This window comes from Pan paniscus, chromosome 3, assembly GCF_029289425.2.
Source record: "Pan paniscus chromosome 3, NHGRI_mPanPan1-v2.0_pri, whole genome shotgun sequence".
Taxonomy (NCBI): domain Eukaryota; kingdom Metazoa; phylum Chordata; class Mammalia; order Primates; family Hominidae; genus Pan; species Pan paniscus.
The window spans coordinates 47,115,873-47,137,640 of NC_073252.2; the positions used below are offsets into that span (position 1 = coordinate 47,115,873).

General features: G+C 37.7%; 1 protein-coding gene across 7 annotated transcripts in view; it reads left to right on the top strand.

Moving 5' to 3' along the window:
• LIN54 (lin-54 DREAM MuvB core complex component) overlaps nucleotides 1-21,768 on the top strand; it is an 86,072-nt gene that overhangs the window by 55,665 nt on the left and 8,639 nt on the right. For all 7 annotated transcript variants that reach the window (XM_034958552.4, XM_034958554.4, XM_055111360.3 and 4 more), the window contains 7 exons: nucleotides 8,884-9,100; nucleotides 15,400-15,473; nucleotides 15,626-15,823; nucleotides 16,858-16,949; nucleotides 18,063-18,134; nucleotides 18,979-19,081; nucleotides 19,242-19,379. In XM_034958552.4, coding sequence (XP_034814443.1) covers nucleotides 8,884-9,100; nucleotides 15,400-15,473; nucleotides 15,626-15,823; nucleotides 16,858-16,949; nucleotides 18,063-18,134; nucleotides 18,979-19,081; nucleotides 19,242-19,379 — 894 coding nt within the window. The remainder of the gene's footprint in view (nucleotides 1-8,883; nucleotides 9,101-15,399; nucleotides 15,474-15,625; nucleotides 15,824-16,857; nucleotides 16,950-18,062; nucleotides 18,135-18,978; nucleotides 19,082-19,241; nucleotides 19,380-21,768) is intronic.

Consider the following 21,768-nt stretch of genomic DNA (forward strand, 5'->3'; position numbering starts at 1 on the left):
AAGTGATGTGACCAGTGACAGTATTGCCAAGTTGAAAATGAGAACAGACTTGGGGAAATGGTTTCAGAAGTTGATTGCTTTTGCTTTTATCTGTGAAGCTCTTACATAATTGAATTGTGGTGGTAATGAATACAATTTGAAAAGAATGGGATCCATTTTCCCAATATATTGGCCAATTATTGTAAGATTAGTAAGTGTTGTGGAATTGAGGTGACTACAAGTCATAGGTTCTATTGATTGTGTTACCCAAATTTTTATCTTATATATAGATCTTTATACCAGTACCCATTAGCCAGGATAAAGAAGTAGAAATGGCTGGGCATGGTGGCTCACACCTGTAATCTCAGCACTTTTTGGGAGACTGAGGTGGGAGAATCACTTGAGCTCAAGAGTTCGAGACCAGCCTGGGCAACATAGTGAGACCCTGTCTCTATGTTTTTTTAAGAAAAAGAAGAAAGACTCCTCCCACCCCTCCACCCCAAAGAAAAAAGAGGCAGAAAGAATAAATGAATGAGAAATTCTTTTTACTGTGTTATATAGATTGGTTTTGTTTTATGCATTTATATATTATGTTGATTGAATACCTGTGGGGTCCTGTTGCCTTTTTAAAAATTGTTATTTAAATGAAACGGTCTTATTCTGTCACCCAGGCAGGAGTGCAGTGGTGCGATCACGGCTCACTACAGCCTTAACTTCCCAGGCTCAGGTGATTCTCCCACCTCAGCCTCCCAGGTAGTTTTACTGTGTTGCCCCAGGCTGGTCTTGAACTCCTGGGCTCAAATGATTTGTCTGCCTTGGACTTCCAGAGTGCTGGGATTACAGACATGAACCACCATGGCCAGCCCTTATTGCCATATTTTAAAAAACAGTCTTTTTTTTTTTTTTTAGTTGAGACAGGATTTCACCATGTTGGCCATGTTGGCCAGGCGAGACTAAGTCTCAAAAAATAAAAAATAAAAAACACTCTTACTATAGAAATTTAAAATATAGGTCGGGCATGGTGGCTTACGCCTGTAATCCCAGCACTTTGGGAGGCCAAGGCAGGTGGATCTCCTGAGATCAGGAGTTCAAGACCAGCCTGGCCAACATGGCAAAAACCCATTTCTACTAAAAATACTAAAAAATTTAGCCGCGCGTGGTAGCAGGTGCTACTTGGGAGGCAAGGCAGGAGAATCACTTGAACCCAGGAGGTGGAGGTTGCAGTGAGCTGAGATTGTGCCACTGCACTTCAGCCTGGGTGACGGAGCAAGACTCCGTCTCAAAAAAATTTCAAATATATTAAAAGGTTGAAATAGCAATTAACCCCCATGTACCTTTCATCCAACTTTGGAATTATCAACTTGCCTATTTTTTGTCACCCTGCTTCTCATTTTTTAGGTTAATCATGTCATTTCATCTGTAGATGTGTCTTTATGTATAGAAAAGATAGGGACACTTTTGGGAAAAAAACTTACCCACAGTCTTTTAATTTTTTTTTTTTTTTTGTAATGAGATAGGGGTCTTGCTGTGTTGCCTAGGCTGGTCTTGAACTCCTGAGTTCAAGCGATCCTCCCACCTTGGCCTCCCAAAGTGCTGAGATTACAGGCATGAGCCACCATGCCTAGCCCCTTTAATGTTATTAAATACCTAGTTAGTGTTCACATTTCCCCAGTCATCATATTTTTTTCACTACGTTTGAATTGAGATCCAGTTCTATATGTCTGTCTTTATAAGTTTGGAAATGATTGATATTTCTCTTAGTTTTATCATCTCCTTTTTCTTGTTGCCTTTTACCATGTGTTTTGCAGATATTTTCTCTCAATCTATGGCTTGTCTGTTCGTGTTATGTTATGTTATGTTATGTTATGTTATGTTATGTTATGTTATGTTATGTTATGTTATGTTATTTTTTTGAGATGGAGTCTCGCTCTGTTGCCCAGGCTGGAGTGCAGTGGTGCAATCTCGACTCACTGCAACCTCCACCTCCCAGGTTCAAGTGATTCTCTTGCGTCAGCTTCCTGAGCTGCTGGGATTACAAGTGGATGCCACCAAGCCTGGTTAATTTTTGTATTTTTAGTACAGACGAGGTTTCAACATGTTGGCCAGGCTGGTCCTGACCTCAAGTGATCCGCCTCCTTCGGCCTCTCTAAGTGCTAGGATTACAGGCGTGAGCCACCGTACCCGGCCTATTCATTCTTTTAACAGTGTATTTTTAAAAAATCATGTTCTTGAATCATATTAATAGTGTTTTTTGCAGAGCAGTTTTTAACTTTAATGAAGTTTAACTTACCAGTTTTTTCTTTCATGGATTGTCCTTTTGGTAGTGTATCTAAAAAGATAGAGCTAAACTCAAGGTTACCAAATGTTATCTTCTAGGAGTTGTATAGTTTTGCACTTTATGTTTAGGTCTGTGAGCCCTATGTGAAAGGTGTAAGGTCTGTGTCTAGATTCCTTTTTTTGCATGTGGACCTTCTGTTATACCAGCACCATTTGTTGAAAAAGACTATCCATTCTTCATTAAATTGCTTCTGGTGCTTTGTTAGAGGTCAGTTGATTGTGTTGGGTGTGGTCTGTTTTTATGTTCTCCTGTTAATTAGTCATTTTCAGTCTTTGCCAATTTAACTGATTAAAAAATGTCATATACCAGCCTGGCCAACATGGTGAAACCCCGTCTCTGTTAAAAATACAAAAATTAGCCGGGCATGGTAGTATGCGCCTGTACTTCCTACTACTTGGCAGGCTGAAGTGGGAGAGTCACCTGAACTGGGGAGGCAGAGGTTGCAGTGAGCCAAGATCACACCACTGAACTCCAGCCTGGGAGACCCAGTGAGACTCCGTCTTAAAAATAAATAAATAAATAAATAAATAAATAATCTCATATAAATTTGTATTTTTAAAAATTATTCATATCTGTCTTCTGGACTTATTTTCTGTGAACTCCATGCCTATTGCATTGTCTTTTTTCCCTTGTGGTCTTAAAAATGTCTGTGGTACATTAAGGAACTTATTTCTTTATTATTAATGTGGTTACAAATATTTTTCTCTGTGGTTTGTTCTATATAATGTTTTTCCTTGCAGAAATTTCACATTAAATAAGTCAAAATTTAGTCTCTTCATGTGTGAATTTTTAGTTTTTGAGTCACGCTTGGATAAGTCTTCCTTACTCCAATATTTATCTATTTTGAAAATCATTTAGTTTTATGTTATTTTTTTACATGTAACATTCCTTTAGTACAAATTAAGTATAGGAACAGATAGTTTTTTTTAACTTTATGAAATGGTTAAATTGGTATTTGATTCTATATCATTTTGATCCTGATTTTTTTGTTTTTGAGACGGGGTCTTGCTCTGTCACCCAGGCTGGAGTGCAGTGGTGCGATCGTGGCTCACTGCAGCCTTCACCTCCCAGGCTGAGACAATCCTCCCACCTCAGGGCTAGGACTGTAGGCACATGCCACCATGCCTGCATAATTTTTTCAGTTTTTGTAGAGATGGGGTTTTGCCATGTTGCCCATGCTGGTCTTGAACTGCCTGGCTCAAGTGATCTGCTCACCTCGGCCTCTCACATTGCTGGGATTACAGATGTGAGCCATTGCATGCCAGGGCGATACTGACTGATTTTCGTAACTTAGCTTGCAAAGTGGATATCTATTTTTCTTTATTTTTATTTTTTTAAAGACAGAGTCTTGCTATGTTGCCCAGGCTGGTCTTAAACACCTGGCCTTAAATGATCCTAATGTAGCTAATCCACATTATTATCATTCTCCATTGATTTGAGATGCCCACTTTTATAAACTTTTTTATATATGGATTTTAAAAAATGTATTCCTTTGATCTTTAGCACTCTGTTCCTAGGCTAATCCCATACTATTTTATTTTCTCTATCTTGATAAATATGTTTTAATCCTTAGTAGGGCTGGTTTCTGGTCCTGATACCTTATAGTTTGTCTAATTTTGCTTCATATCATCATTGGACTCCTTCTGTGGCTGCTACCATGGATACTAATACACCACATATAAATTACTCATCCATGTCGCTATAACTCATAGCTATGAATAAAACATAAGTTGGATTAATATCCATGGAAAAATAGCAAATGAATGGCTTATACCTCTTTTGTAATATTTCACCAGTCAATACATCAGTGCTGAATGTTCTCGTGCATCTCAAGATTCACTGTCATTGGTCATGTAATACATTTAATATTTATCTTTTCTTATCATTTGTCTCTTTTAGCTTGGAAGTATTTTAAAGCTTGCAAATTTGTTTCCTACTAGGTTTATTTATTTTAATAACCTACAATTTGGGGATCAGGGTAACATAATCATAGCTTTTCCATGATGATAAGCTCTATAACCATTGTCACAAATTTTTAAAAACTATATTAGTATGTATTTATACAAATTCAGTGTTTTTGGATACTGGTTAAGCTATATCTCTGTATTTTCTTATCTACATATCTACAAATACGTATCAAAATCACCAAGTAAAAGAGAATATTCATTTGTGAGGACAAAAGAAGAATGTTTTATTCCTCTTTTTCTTTTAGGTAAGTCTGCAATTTTAAGTAAGGACTTTTGGCATTTAGTAACAGGAAACTAATGATCCAAGAAATTATCTTAAATATATAATTATATTAATCTCTAAAAAGAAATGGCTTAGAAAATAGTACAAATAGAAATGTCTTGCAAGTCTGTCCGCGTTTTTGAGGGCAGTCACTTATATATGTTAAACATAGCTATTTTGAATCTAAATTAAGATGTTTGCTTTTTAGCCCAACTCTTAAAGATGTTATTCAGGAAATAGAGATAACTCCAAATGAAGATTTTTACTGAATGCACGTGAACTGTTTTATGTAATGGGTGTATTTTCAGAGAGACGTTCACATGTTGTTCTTTGCAGGCCACTGTAATTGAAGAAAGGGGCCAATTTGTGAATTCTCTCAAGCAATGAAATGTGTAAAATCCTTCTGTCTTTTTCAGTTTTTAAGTAGTAACTTATATGTTACTTAGTTTTTTAGATGCTAAGAAATGTGGTTTAATAAGTGGTTGCTAAGGGTTAGGGCTGGGGAGAGAGTGTTACTATAAAGCATAGTGCAAGGGAGATTGGGGTGATGGAAGAATTTTATATATCTTCATGGTGGTGTTGATTACATGAATCTCTACAAGTGATAACATTACATGGACTAACACGTCAAAAAAGTGTGCATGAAAACTGGTGAAATCGGAATATGATCTGTAGTTTAGTTAATAGTTTTGTGCTGGCTGGGCGCTGTGGCTCACACCTGTAATCCCAGCACTTTGGGAGCATACTTTACAACTTGTAAAATAGTTAAAGACCAGCCTGGCCAACATGGCGAAACCTCATCTCTACTAAAAATATAAAAATTAGCCAGTTGTGGTGGCACACTCCTGTAATCCCAGCTACTTGGGAGGCTGAGGTAGGAGAATCGCTTGAACCTGGGAGGCAGAGGTTGCAGCAAGCCAAGATCATGCCACTGCACTCCAGCCTGGGTGACAGAGTGAGACTCCATCTGGAAAAGAAAAAAAAAAAAAAAAAAAGCAAAAATAAATGGACTGCATTAAACAAAAAATCTCCTGCACAGCAAAGGAAATGATAAAATGAAATGGCAGCCTATGGATTGAGGAAAAAACATTTGCAAACCATATATCTGATAAGAGGTTAAAATCTACAATTTATAAAAAACTCAGGCTGGGTGCAGTGGCTAATGCCTGTAATCCCAGCACTTTAGGAAGCTGAGGGAGGCCGATCACTTGGGGTCAGGAGTTCAAGACCAGCCTGGCCAACATGGTGAAACCCCGTCTCTATTCAAAATACAAAAATTAGCTGGGCATGGTGGCGTGTGCCTGTATTCTTGGGAGGCTGAGGCAGGAGAATCACATGAACTCAGGAGACAGAGGTCACAATGAGTGGAGATGGCACCACTGCACTCTAGCTTGGGCGACCAAGTGAAACTCCATCTCAACAACAACAACAACAAAAGAACTCATACAGCTTAATAGTAGAAAAACAACCCAATTAAAAAATACGCAAAGTACCTGAATAGACATTTCTGCAAAGGTACAAAAATGGCCAACAGACATATGAAAATGTATTCAACATCATTAATCATCAGGGAAATGGAAAATGAGAGCCACTATGAGATGCCACTTCACACCCATTAGGATGGCTATTATCAAAAGTTAACATAATAAATGTTGGTGAGGATGTGCAGAAAACGGAACCCTTGTATATTGATTGTGGGAATGTAGATTGGTGCAGCCATTATGGAAAACAGTGTGGAGGTTTCTAAAGAAATTGAAAATAGAACTACCACATGACCCAGCAATCCCTCTTCTGGGAATATGTTCAGAAGAAATGAGATCACCACCTCCTGAGGATATCTGCACTTCGATGTTTATTATAGCACTATTCACAATAACCAGGATATGAAAACAACCTGTTGACAGATGAATGAGTAAAGAAACTGTAGTATATATATAAAATAAAATATTATTCAACCTTGAAAAATAAGATCCTGCCATTTGCCACAACATGGATGAATCTGGTGGGCATTATGCCAAGAGAAACAGAAAGAAAAATATTGTGTGATCTCACTTATATGTGGAATCTGGAAAAAAAAGGTCAAATATACAGAGATAGAAAATAAAACTGGTTACTGGGTGGGGGTAGCAGAGGAACTAGGTGAGAGGATGTAAAATAATATGTAGGATGAACAAGTGTAGAAATCTAATATACAGTGTGAGGACTATAAGTAACAAAATTGTACAGTATTTGGGATTCCTGCTAAATGAGTAGATTTTAACTGCCCTTGCCACAAAAACAAACAAAATGGACAACTATGCAAGATGATGGATATATTGATTTGCTTCATTATACTAACATTTATGTATATTGGCTATATGTATCCCATACATCATGTGATATACCTTAAATATACACAATCAAATGTACTTTTAGAAGAGCAATAGAAAAATGTATACTAAACAAACTTAATTAAACCAACCCCTGTACTATGCCATGCCATAACTACCTCATAGTGTGGTTGTTAGATCAGATAATCTTCTATAGAATTTTTAGTACTGTCCTCCATGCATATTAAGTACCCAATAAATGTAACTATTATGTTTCAAGCACCTTGTTTCCTAATGTACTTAGTGTTTTTCCCCCATTTTGAGCGGATATAGTAAGGACTATCTATGTCTTTTGCACCATTGTATGTACTTGTCTCGTAGGTTGCTTGATTTTTCAGTAGCTTCCATATTTATACATTTAATCATTTTTCTTATGCTTTCTGTTTTCATTTAATTCACTGGTATGGCTGCTGTTATCTCTTATTTTGAATCTGGTTTTTGCTTATGATAATATGTGAATTATTTTATGCGGAAGTAATGTCTTTTATAATGTTTCTGAACTAAATGGCATTATTTTTGTTTTCTCCTGGACTTTTATGATAAAAGTATTTAGAATTCTTGTTTCATAAATTATTATCCATATAGTGAATACATATTTCCTCCATCATACATCAGTTGTCTTTTAGCATGAGAGCTTTTTATAGAGTAGGTGAGGATGTAATTATTTATAAAATAATACTATATATCTGGTTAGAGAATCTTTGATCCTTTGCATTGTATGACAGTGTGTTGTACATTGGTTAAACAGCAGTTAGGGACTTCTCAAAAGACTATTGTGTTCTGCTCTGCCTAAGATGTTTCATTTAGCTTTTGGAGAATTCCCATTGCCTTTTGTCGGACCAAAGAAAAGGATTAATATCAGTCTTTAATTTTAAAAATAATTAAATCATTTTAATCAATTAAAATGATTGTGGCTCCCACCTGTAATCCCTACCCTTTGGGAAGCTGAGGTAGGAGGATTGCTTGAGCCCAGGAGTTCAAGACCAGCCTGGGCAGCAAAGTGAGACCCTGTGTCTACCCCCCCCCCCACACACACACAAATTAACTGGGCGTGGTACCTGTGGTCCTACCTGCTCAGGAGGCTGAGGCAGGAGGATGGCTTGAGCCCAGGAGGTCAAGGCTGCAGTGAGCCGTTATTGCACTACTGCACTCCAGCCTGGGTGACAGAATGAGACCCTGTCTTCAAAAAAAAAAAAAAATATATATATATATATATATATATATATATATATATAAATTTTTTTTTGACTCAGGGAATACAAAACTAGTTTCCCTAGACAAACAAAATTGGTAATTTTGGACTGAATTTGGCCTCCTGCCCATATGCTAGTGGGTACTTTTATACCTAGGGAGTATTATGCCTTTCAGAATTTACTAAACTTAGTAAGGGTATCAGGTAGGCTTTTCTTTTGGGAAAAAGCAGCACTTTGGGGGGCTGAGGCAGGTGGATCACCTGAGGTCAGGAGTTCAAGACCAGTCTGACCAATATGGTGAAACCCTATATCTACTAAAAATACGAAACATACAGAACATGGGAATATAAAATTTGTTGTAGTTATTTTGGTGGGTAGCAATAATGCCAGCCATCTATATCATCTTTTCTCTATATTGAATATGGGGCTTAATTCTGGGAATTTTAAAATAATTCTTTTCTTATAAATTTTACCTGATATTAACAAAGTTGTGTAAGTACTTGCAAATTAAGTAATAATTTCTTCATAGCAAGTCATCTGAAATGGACTACCAAGGAAGTTAACTACTAGAGATGGAAGGTAGAACTCATTAATTTTGGTTTTATTTCTGTATTTATTACCATTCTTTTCATTTCTCTTTGAACAGGTTGTTCCTTTCAGCAGCTTTTGATGTAATACAGGAGCATACTTTACAACTTGAGCAATGGTTATAAATTAAAAATAGTAGGAAAGTTACATCCCAGATTAATGACAGCCATGTTGTATTGTTTAATAGGCAGTGAAATCAACTGTGCAGACCATCACTGTTGGAGGAGTGAGCACATCACAGTTTAAGACAATTATTCCTCTGGCAACTGCTCCCAATGTCCAGCAGATTCAAGTGCCTGGAAGCAAGTTTCATTATGTCCGACTTGTTACTGCCACATCAGCCAGTAGCTCAACCCAGCCAGTTAGTCAGAATCCCAGTACAAACACTCAGCCTCTTCAGCAAGGTTAGTAACCATTTTTTAAAAACAGTAATTCATGCTTTTAACATGATTAAAGAACATTTGTCCATTTCTTGCTGAAATCCTGATGAAGAGTGGCATTTCAACTGAGTTTGAGCCAGTAACTGGTGCAGAAGGCAGTGAAATAGAATGATAGTTGCGCATAACTGTAGTATTCTTTCTGCTAGATGTTGGTACACAGTGTGGTATTATACCAAATAATAGTAATTATTTGTTAATTCGTGGTTAGCCATTTTATTGCTGGTTTTAAAACCTGCCATTTATGCCAGTGGGATACATTTAGATGGAACCGTATTATGTATTTTATTTGCTAAACTATAAAGCCCCTTGATAGGGTTTGGGTCAGTTGAAATGACAAATAGGCAAGGTATAAGTAAGAAAGAACTTAATGTCACTTTCAGCTTTTACTTATTTTGAATCTATAATTGCTACTAAAAAGGTGATTAAAAGGCCAGGCACGGTGGCTCACACCTGTAATCCCAGCACTTTGGGAGGCTGAGGCAGGTGGATCACCTGAGGTCAGGAGTTCAAGACCAGCCTGACCAATATGGTGAAACCCTGTCTCAACTAAAAATACAAAAATTAGCCGGGTGTGGTGGTGTGCGCCTGTAGTCCCAGCTACTTGGGAGGCTGAGACTGGAGAATTGCTCGAACCTGGGAGATGGAGGTTGCAGTGAGCTGAGATCATGCCACTGCACACCAGCCTGGGCGACAGAGCGAGATTCCATCTCAAAAAAAAAAAGTGATTAAAATGTTTTATTTTGCTTAGTTGTATTTTCCCTAAAGGATATTCCTGTTTGTTGTCCTTCTATTTTCTATGTTTGTGTTTAACCCTTCTTACCACCTGATATACATCCATAGACACATAAATGACCTTTTTCATATATAGCTACTTTTCTAAAAATTAAGGGATATGAAAGGATCAGGATAGTTTATAGTTTAGGGCTTACGTGTTTCCTTGTTTTATATTCTGACAATGTCAAGAAGCAGTTGATGGCAATTAAGTGATATATTGTTTATCGAAAGTAAATAGAAGAATTAAAGACTAGTTGGTTACTCTTTGATTTTTATTAAGAGATCAGAGGGTAGATCAGGCGCTGTGGCTCACTCCTGTAATCCCAGCACTTTGGGAGGCCAAGGATCATCTGAGGTCAGGAGTTCGTGACCAGTCTGGCCAACATGGCGAAACCCCGTCTCTACTAAAAATACAAAAATTAGCTGGGTGTGATGGCGCGTGCCTGTGATCCCAGCTACCTAGGAGGCTGAGGCAGGAGAATCGCTTGAACCTGGGCGGCGGAGGTTGCCGTGAACCAAGATTGCGCCACTGCACTCCAGCCTGGGCGACAGAGCGAGACTCCATCTCAAAAAAAACAAAACACAACAAAAAAGAGATCAGAGGGTAGTCTGAAGGTCGTGAATTAGCTTGATTGATTGTTCACAGTTACAGTTGGAACTCCTTGTTCTACCTTTTTCCTCTTCTTACTGCTATACTTGAATAGTCTAAAATTAAAAATTTTAAAAAAAAATCAGAGATTTGGAGCTACCTGTTGCTGATAGGTGGTTCACCTGAGGGAACCTATAGAAGAATAAAACCTATTTATTTCTCTTTCAAATTACTGAAGGGAGAAAACAGTAAGCAGTATTTTAGTATATATCTTATTAAATTAGACATAGCAAGCAGTTATATTTTCTAATTCTTTTTAGAAAAGATTTTGGAATAAAATCATTATCATAATCTTAATGAGGGGAAAAATGAAAAAACCATATTGTTGACTAAGGGAGTCAAATTTTATATTCTCTCAATACTTAAACTTAGCAGGGTACTGAGAGAAGTGCTATAAGTCCAATCTACTTAGGTAGTGTGATGATGATGATAGAAAGCAGTCATTACATATAATTGGTTGTATTTTATGTGTGTGTTTGTATGCGTATAATAGTATGCTGAGAATCCATATAATGGATTAAACCTAATTAATGTTAACATTAATTTATTCATTAGCAAGAGTATGCCTTTAGTATAAGGAAGATCCAGGGAGAGTGGAGGAATGGGATGGACATTTCAAAATAGAGTATTGGCTGGGCATGGTGGTGCACACCTGTAATCCCAGCACTTTGGGAGGCTGAGGTGGGCGGATCACTTGAGGTTGGGAGTTTGAGACCAGCCCTGCCAACATGGTGAAACCCTGTCTCTACTGAAAGAATACAATAATTAGTTGGGCGTGGTGGTGCACACCTGTAATCCCAGCTACTTGGGAGGCTGAGGCAGGAGAATCACTTGAACGCGGGAGGCAGAGGTTGCAGTGAGCTGAGATCGCACCACTACACTCCAGCCTGGGCAACAGAGTGAGACTCTGTCTCAAAAAAAAAAAAAAAAAAAAATCAGTATTGACTGGTGCCTTCTTTTCCAGCTTTATGTCTGTCTTTCTGCCTGTCTCTACTTCTCTTTTTCTCCTTGCCACCTGGCAGTCCTTCACCACTCTTCTGCTTCCCTTCTGCTTCCTTTTTTGCTTTTCACCTTGAACACTGTCTCTCTGTTCTCCACTATATCTCTCTGCCTTATTCACCTCACTCTATACCCTCTTCCCACCCAGCCACATACATATACGCCCATGTTATTTCCCTTATATCCATCTATATTTTTCTCTTTTTGTCTCTCTCTCCTGTCCCATAAAAGATCTGGATATATATAATATATATTATTTCACAGGAATAACAAGTTAAATACCATTTTTATTAGAGTTACACTAAATAGTTGCTCTAGTTCATCAAATATTAATGTCTCTTTATGAGGAATTTACTTAAATGCCAAAGGGGCTTATCTTGTACATTTTCCCCCGAAAGTTGCACAAGAACTAATGTTCAAAGGCTCCACCATGTTAATCGTTGGTACAGTGGTAGGCAGAATAGTAGAAGGACTCAGGAAAGTGCTTGGTTAGCCTTTTCAGAATACAACCTGTCATCTCGGTGAGGGAGGAAACCAATTTAAGAAGTTAAAAAGCCTCAAACACTTGCAGGTATGGTTTCTGAAGTTTGGAAGGAGGCTATTCTAAAGGATTGTTCAGAGTTCCTGCCAAAGACTAAAAACTACACAATTATGCCAGCTTCTATGAAAACTGAAGTAGTAGTTAGTAATGTGCGCTAAGGTAAGGAGGACAAGAAATGCAGATGGTTGACCTAGTTACATAACATCCCCTTCCCTAGGTATTTTATAGTATTCTGTTTTATGACCACTTGGTTTTATATTTTCTTCATTCCCCAGGCTTCAGTGAAAACTCAGTATGCAAGTGTCAAACCTATGTAAATTTGAGTTTCTAAGTTTTCTTTACCGGGCCAGGGAGGGAGGGAGGGGGTGTGTGTGTGTGTGTGTGTGCGCGCACACACATTTGTGCATGTGTATGAGGAGAAGGCAGGGATAGTCCCCATTTAATGTGATGAAAGGCAGGTCACTCTCCTTCCCAGTTATTTCTCAGGACCACCAGGAAGTTTTTGGATTCCACTGGTCATTGCTCTCACTTCAGAATCACTGCACTGTGCTCATGGAACAGCGACTGTCATCTCTCCCAGGAGCAGGTGGTGGAGGGAGTCCACTCTCCTGTGTCCCAAGCAGGAATTCAGGCTCTCCTTTTAATTCCTTCTAGCATTGCTGAGACCAATCTACAATGGTTATTATAACCTTGCTAATGGTTCAGTATAATTGAGGAAAATTCACACAGAACAGGAACAACTTCAAACTGGGTATCAGATGTCACACTGCTCCGGTATTTCATACAGGAAAAGAGTCTCACACTCTTTTTGTATAACAACCTTACTGAGATGTAATTCATGTATACCATAAAGTTCACCCTTTCAAAGCATACCATTCACTGGTTTTTAGTATATTCACAAAATTGTGCAACCATCACCACTAATCATATATTCTCTCTAGACGTCTCCTGCTCTCCCTCCTTCACCCTAGTTTGTCACCTTGCTGCAGTGGGCTGCTGCCTTTTAAATCAGAGTGCCTACTTTAAGATTCTCTTCTAGGACTCTCAGCTTTTTTGTCTTTAGCCATCATCCTTCCAGTCCCCACCAAAAGCAAAAACAAAAAAAACTGCTGATATCATAGTAGCCTTTCTATCTAAGGAAATTTATTCTTTTTCGTTTTGTTCAGAATTCTCTCAACCTCTCTTTCAGACCAGGCTCCAGGCTTTACTTTTACATCAGTGAAACCTGAAGAGATGTCATTTCTATCTTCTTAAATCTGCTTTTAACAGTGGAAATGGCAGTAGGCAGTTTTTAAAATTGCACTTCTTGTTGGTCCAAATGTATATGTCTAGTGCCAATGTCTTTCCTGAATTTCATCCCAGTATTTCTCCATGTCAAGTTTCATCCTCCCTTTAAAACAGCTCATCCTTGAGTTTTTAGTTCTAATAACTGTCATTTTCCTGGTCACTTGAAAGCTCTGCAGTGACTTACATTTTCTTCGCTTATACCTACAGTTCCTACCATTCAGTGGTTGGTAAGTCATGGTCCTTTCACCTACACCAGGTCTCTTGCATCTGCTCTCTCTTTTTTATTCCCACTGCTGTCACTCCAGATCATTCCAGATCAGACCCTCATTTTTTTGCACTCTTCTGACTTGTCTCTTGCAACTCCATTCTGTTTTATGCACTGCTGCCAAATTTCTTTTATTTCAATATAATTTCTGTATTTAAAAATCCCTAGAAACTTCTCATTGCGTACTGAATTAAAAATACAGATTAAATATAGAGTCCTACCCTAACATTCAAGGTCCTCCATAAATGTCTGCAATCTGCCTTTTTGCCTGTATTTGTCTGCGTTAATCCCAGGTATTAGCCAGACTGGTTTGTTCACCAACATTTGTAAATATGCTTTGCAGCTTCCCAAGATTAAGCTTCCACTTCTCATGCTTCCATCTCTGCGTGAAATGCCCTTCTCCAGTCTATGTGCCCTCCATGCGGCCAGCCTATTGATTGGGGCCCATCTCAATACTGTGTCCTCCGTGTGCTTTTTCTATATTTCCATCCTCTGCCAACGATATATATATATATATATATATATATATATATATATATATATATATATATATATATATATCCTCTTAACTCCCACAGCTCTTCATGTATCTTCTTTAATAATATTTATCTTATTTGGACACGTGCCTAATCTGCTGAACTAGAATATAATCTCCCTGACAGCAGAGGTCTAGTGCTTTAGTTTTCCTGAAACAATGGCTACATTGCCATTTATATAGTAGCAGCAGTTGTAACAACGATGATGGCAGCTAACATTTAGTGAGCATTTACTATTTGTAGGGCAGTGTTCTGATCAATTTTCATGAATTAACATATACTTAACCCTTATATGCCATAAGGTAGATACTCCCCATATTGCAGATGAGGATACAGGCAAAGAGAGCTTAAGTGGTTAGAAAATGGCAGAACTGGGATTTAAATGCCCTGGGTCTTATGACTTTAGAGTCCATGTTCTTATCCTTTTTGCTGTGCTGCCTTTTAGTATGTATTCTGTAAATATTGAATTACACTGACTGGGCACAGTGGCTTACGCCTATAATCCCAGCACTTTGGGTGGCCAAGGCGGGTGGATCACCTGAGGTCGGGAGTTCGAGACATTGGGTTCAGCCTGGCCAACATGGCAGAACCCAGTGTCTACTAAAAATACAAAAATTAGCTGGGCATGGTGGCACACACCTGTAACTTCGGGTACTTGGGAGGCTGAGGCACAAGAATCGCTTGAACCTGGGAGGCGGAGGTTGCAGTGAGCTGAGATTGCACCACTACACTCCAGCCTGGGTGACAGACAGAGTGAGTCTCCGTCTCAAAAAAAAACAAAAACCCAAGAATGATATATTCTCTGGTTTGAATAGAAAGAGCAATGAGAAATAGTAGTATAGAGTGCTGTTGTTACTCAAGCTTATGAATGACAGTTCTTTTATTTATACATTTCATTTGACTGGATTTAGTACTGAATGTATAAATCATCTGAATACAGATTGAAGTATTTTCATTTGAATGTCTTGAACCTACAAATATTCCCTCACAAAGTGGATAGACTGTAGCCACCTTAGATGTAAGTTCTCTGGTAGATGGGGTAAGCAATTTTGAAAGGTAACTATCCTGATTAAAGATTGCTCAAATTAGGAATCAAATGGAATTCTTTAAGCTCTTTTATGAGAATAACTTGGGAGAGCTAAGTATTCTTAAGTGTTTTAAATACTATTTTCTGTAAATAACTTGTTCATCCTTCTTTTGTTTTTTAAAAAGCAAAGCCAGTGGTTGTTAATACAACCCCAGTGCGGATGTCAGTTCCAATTGTCTCAGCTCAGGCTGTCAAACAAGTAAGTATCACATAACTTCTTTCTCAGTCTTTCCCAAATAGACGATTTACTTTTTAAATAGAAAGTTAAGATTTAGGTGCAAGAGATTTATACTGAATTGAACAGCTGTAAAATTTATTTTGTGGTCATTGATATATGTCCCTTCTTTTTAGGTTGTTCCAAAACCAATCAATCCAACTTCACAAATAGTAACTACTAGCCAGCCACAGCAACGGCTTATCATGCCTGCCACACCACTGCCACAGATCCAGCCCAACCTCACTAACCTGCCACCAGGCACTGTCCTGGCACCAGCTCCGGGAACAGGGAATGTGGGTTATGCAGTGCTTCCAGCTCAGTATGTTACTCAGGTATGTGGAAAAAATGAAGTCATTGTATTGCAAAAGTGATAATGGGATCCAAGATGTCTAGTGCTATCACAGAAGCTACTCAAACACATCTAACTCAGTATTGAAGTGGCACTTTCCAAAATCTTAAAATGTTAACCCAAACCTTTAAGTTTATTTCTATGTACCTTTAGCATTTAGAAATATATAACACAGGTCAGATATACAAGTCAGACAATTTGGAGCTGAGAGCAGCTTGGCAGGAGCGCAAGCCTGTGGCGATATGATAGAAAACAGACTGAAGTTAAAATCAGCAGAGTCCAAATGAATTTAGAAAAGACTGTGGCTGTTATAAAGCTCTTCCTCACACATAAATTTGATGCCACTGACTTGGAAAATAAGCCCAAGTTTATTTATTGGAAAATAAACTGTGAGATGCATTTCCAAGTGACATATCTTCAGCGATCTATCTACTCTTATTGGTCATCTTTAGAATGAAAGACGGGGAAACAAACCCACACGTGTACTTTTTAATGAAATACACTTTGGAACATGTTATGTGGCTATTGATAAAAAGAATAATGTTCAGTATTTTTGTCATAAGCATTTCTAATGTTTAGAAGTTGGTGTAAAATAGAAACTCAACTATTGTGCATGTAACTTCTCATTCTCTGTAATTTGTAGTGTGATAAATGATCAGTATAGTACCTATTTTATTTGTAAGTAGGCACATTGCATTTTTCTAGCCCAAACAAGTTATTACAGTACTTTGAGAGCATTCATCTAGCATTTCCTATCATTCCGACATACTTAACTCTTCTGTGAAATACTTTCTTTATATTTGTACTATGTAGTACTGTAAAATGTTCACATTATTTTCACCTATAGTATTGGTTTGAGTCTTTAAAAGAACTCTGTGAAGTATGTGTTTGTGTGATATTCTCCATTGTGTTTTTCTTATCTTAATGGATGAATTTGTATTTCTTACTGATCATCATACCTGACAGTATTGTCCATTTTTGGTAATATGATCTAAAATTAATTTTCTTTACATGTAGCTACAGCAATCTTCATATGTATCAATAGCAAGCAACTCTACCTTTACTGGAACATCTGGTATCCAGACCCAGGCACGGCTTCCATTCAATGGGTGAGTATTTTGAAAATAGGTACATAAGTTGTTAGATCAGCTTAAATGCAACAGTAAATATATATATTCCAAACTACCTCCTCTTTGATTTTTTTCCCCTTAAAGCCATGTGAGCATGCCTCTAAAATACTTGTTGAAATATTTCAAACAGAAAAATTACAGAAATAGTCAATTCCCAAATACTCTATTCAGATTCACCAATTTTGCTACACTAGTTTTATTATTCTCTTTCATTCTGAGTATGTTTCCAAAATGATGATGCTAACTATTTTTTATCTTTATTTTTCAAGACAAGGTCTTGCTCTGTTGCCCAGGCTGGAGTGCAGTGCTGTGATCTCAGCTCACTGCAACCTCCCAGGCTCAAGCAATCCTCCTGCCTCAGCCTCCTGAGTAGCTGGAACTCTATGCACATGCCACCATGCTCTCCTAATTTTTAAATTTTTTTGTAGAGATGTGGTCTCACTATATTGCCCAGGCTAATCTCCACCTCCTGGGCTCAAGTGATCCTCCTGGCTCAGTCTCCCAAAGTGCTGGGATTCCAGGCTTAAGCCACTGCACCTGCCCAACTATTTTTAAAATTATGTTAGGTCCTCATTTTTTGTTGATGTTTATTTGTTTATCTATTAATTACTGGCTTTTGCAATATCAGCTTAGAAGCCGTGCTTAATTACCCGGAATCAGTCCACATCCCACTTCCATTTCCTCCTCCACACACTCCTTTTCCTCACTGCTTTTTATAATTGAATCCCAAGAGTTTTGAGGCAATCTCAACTTTTGTTTTCTTAGAAGGGACAGTGTTTGTGGAGTGTTCTTTAGCAGCTATTGATAACTTCTTTTAAAAAAATTATTCCATACTTGTCTCTACCTCTTTTCATGTTACAACTTGCCTTTGAACCTAATGTAAATAGAACAACGTAGCAAACTTTTTATTTTAGATGGACACATTTAACATTGGTTAAAGCTTTATTTCTGGAGGGATTTATAGATTGGAGACTTCTCTTTTTAAATTAGTTTTAGGTCTGATTTTTTAAATTTTAAATTAGTTGTAGCAACTAAATTAATTTTAGTTACTATTAATTGATTAAATGTATATCTTTTTTTCTATCTGTACAGCATAATCCCATCAGAGTCGGCCAGTCGGCCCCGAAAGCCCTGTAATTGTACAAAATCACTGTGTTTGAAATTGTAAGTGTTTTTGCAACTGTTTGCTCATTTAATGTAATTAGAAATGCACTTAAAAGTAAATGGAGTTAACTAAAAATTTTTAGCAGACCAAAGCTCATAAGTCTAAGTAATTTAAATAAACATACAAATGAATGTTTGAACATATATGGCAGTGTAAAAATATTATTTCATTCATCTAGAAAGAAATATTTAGAGTCCTTACCGTACATGAATCACTGGAGTAGGGGTTAGGGACATAGCAGCATGAGACAGACATAGCTTCTGCCCTTAATAATAATGTTTGATCTTATTTATGACTTTTGTATTTGGTCTCCTAAGTGAAGTGATGATACTCTAGGTAGTTTTAAAAGTCACTGAATGGTTAATTTGCTTATTAGCATTAAAAAGACTTGACATAGTTAAATGAAAAGCATTGGTCTTATTGGGGCATAGAATCCAAAGTACTACTACTATAACTCAGATGAGCCAGTTCAACTATTAGAGTATAGCTAGTGTTTTTCCTTTTTCAGAATTTTGAAATGCCTTACTTTGGGGGCACATAAAATTATATGTGTGACATATAATTTATGTAATTTATATGTGTGACAGCTCTTGTGTGACAGCTGTTATTGGTTGGACTAAGTTTTTAGGCCACATTTCTAGGACTTGGTGATTTAAACTTTGAGCCTTAGTATGTGGTTGACAATATGTGTTGTTAACTCTTTAACTGGGTAGCTGAGTAGATTTCTGAGATGCTTTACCGCATATGTAGTACGTGTACAATATATATACAATGTATGCATAATCAGATAATTAGTTTTCCTTAATAATGACTTTTTACCTTATACTGACTTTTACCTTTCAGGTATTGTGATTGCTTTGCAAATGGTGAATTTTGCAACAACTGCAATTGTACTAATTGTTACAACAATTTGGAACATGAAAATGAAAGGCAAAAGGCAATAAAGGTGATTATTTTTTATTTCATTTAACTGACAGAAATATCCAGTTTCATCAGTTTTATAAAACTCAATTGTCTTGCAAAGAAACGTTATCAATTCCTTTTGCAGTGTTTAAATTTCATCTACTGTGATTTAACTCTAACTGATATTTGATCTGTTTTGCTAGGCATGCCTTGACAGAAATCCAGAAGCCTTTAAGCCTAAGATAGGGAAAGGAAAGGAGGGAGAATCTGATCGACGTCATAGCAAAGGGTGTAATTGCAAACGATCAGGATGTCTTAAAAACTACTGTGAATGCTATGAGGTGAGATGCTGGGTGCGGAAAATAATATCTTTTAAAAACAGTTTTAGAAAGGACCTACTACAGAAATTTACTTGAAAATTGGGAAATCACCTTGCTATTGCAATTTGAAAATATGCACAGTTGGTGCAAAGGCCCTTGTTTGAGGAAGGCCTTCGAGCCTCTGTAGCAGGGCTTCGGAGGAATACCTTGGGTTTATTATTACAGCTTGGGGTCTTACTGGGTGATTTACTATAACTTCTTGGTCATTATGCTCAGAAGTATGCAGATCAGAACACCAATATATTGATTTTCAATAAAAATAATGTCAAAGTGGATTGGAAACTCTCCAGCAGTGACTCTCACCTGAGGTGCAGTTCTACTTACTGTTCTTCACAGGCTTCTTAGAAATATATGGCCGGGTGCGGTGGCTCACACCTGTAATCCCAGCACTTTGGGAGGCAGAGGCGGGCAGATCACTTGAGGTCAGGAGTTCGAGACCTGCCTGGTCAACATGGTGAAACCCCGTCTGTACTAAAATACAAAAATTAGCCGGGTGTGGTGGCGGGTGCCTGTAATCCCAGCTACTCGGGAGGCTGAGGCACGAGAATCGCTTGAACCCAGGAGGTGGAGATTGCAGTGAGCCGAGATCATGGCACTGCACTCCAGCTTGGGCAACAGAGCAAGACTCTGTCTCAAATATATAAATATATATTATAAATATATATATAAAAAAATATATATATATATATGGATACAAAATAGCCTGCATCCCAAGGTACAGTCTGGAAATTAAAGGATTATCTTGACCAAAATGCTGGTTATGCCCACTCAAAGAGCACACTGCTCTGTGGAAAACCAAAGTATGTTAAGTTTGCTTTGTGAGCATAAAAATAGGAAAGGGGGATCTGGCATTCTGCTGGATGAGGTTACTGGTCACGGTAGGCAATTGTCTCCATTTTCACTGTTTTGTTGTTCCACTGAGCTGGTTATTTTTACTTATGGGTCAGGCGTCTTCTCTGGAAGATGTAGTTGAAACTCTGCTCTGACAAATGCCATATAAATCTTCCCCTTCTTGCTTTAGACACAGTACTATATAGTTTTATTTTAGAAGCTTATGTGTAACAATCTAGTGATTGAGATTAACCCTAGATTACCGTAATTGGTTTCTTGGTATGCCTGAAACTCTTTACTGACAGTCTTTTGGGTGGTTGAGTTATTCCTGTTCTTGGCTCTTCTCATACTCTCATATATTTTCATTCTTTCTTATTCTCAGAGAATTAATTAATTAATTAGTTTATTTATTTATTGGCAGAAAGCCTAGCTTTGCACTTGCTGAAGGTTTGCCCTGCCACAGGAGCATGTCCTCCAGTTCAGTGCCCTCTCCCATACAGCATGTGTCACATGAAAGATTTTGTGTATTGCATTCTCTGTGTAATGAATTCTTTCCTAATCTACTTATTTACAAAGTCAAATACTCTCAGGAAGTAAAGTAGAATAGGGAATAGGAGAGTAACATCTTGTGAGTTCTGCAGATGATATGAATGAAAATTGCATAAAGAGACAAGTTTTTTGTTGTTGTTGTTATTTTGTTTTTGAGACGGAGTCTCGCCCTGTCGCCCAGGCTGGAGTGCAGTGGTGCGATCTTGGCTCACTGTAATATCTGTCTCCTGGGTTCAAGCGATTCTCCTGCCTCAGCTTCCCAAGTAGGTGGGATTACAGGCACCTGCCACCATGCCCAGGTAATTTTTGTATTTTTTGTTTTTAGTAGAGACAGGGTTTCACCACGTTGGCCCGGTTGCTCTCAAACTCAAGTGATCCGCCCACCCATCAGCCTCCCAAAATGTTGGGATTACAGGCATGAGCCACCGTCGCAAGTTGATTTTTTAAACTGTCTTAACATCTCAAAATCCAACAAGCCAGTTTTCATCCAGTGTTGGAATCTTTTTTAGTCTTTCTTCTTTTGAATACCTGATGAAATAGCCAGCTTGCGTTTAGAAGCCATATCATACAAAAATTGTCATGAATATGTAAAAATTAACACTTCTTTTCAGAACATGGAAATTTATGTAAAGTCGGATCAGAAGGGCAAAGCGACCCTTTCATGTATATGGCATTGAAAAATCAATACATGCTGGGCATATGAAATTCAGACATATAGGAACTAACCATTTAATTGAACTGGTTAACAACCTGTGAATTAATAGAAGTAGAAAAGGTACTGGACTGGTTTAAAAGTGTTAGAAGAGACAGCCCTGCCCTACCTATTCTAATGAAATTTTGTCAGGACAGACACACTGTCTAGTAACAAATTCATCATTCTAAAAGTTATGTACCAAAAAATGGAGAAACTTAGAATATACTAAACTATGAATAGCAGCGGCTAGTTGGCTGTAAATTAGCTGTGGGCTTA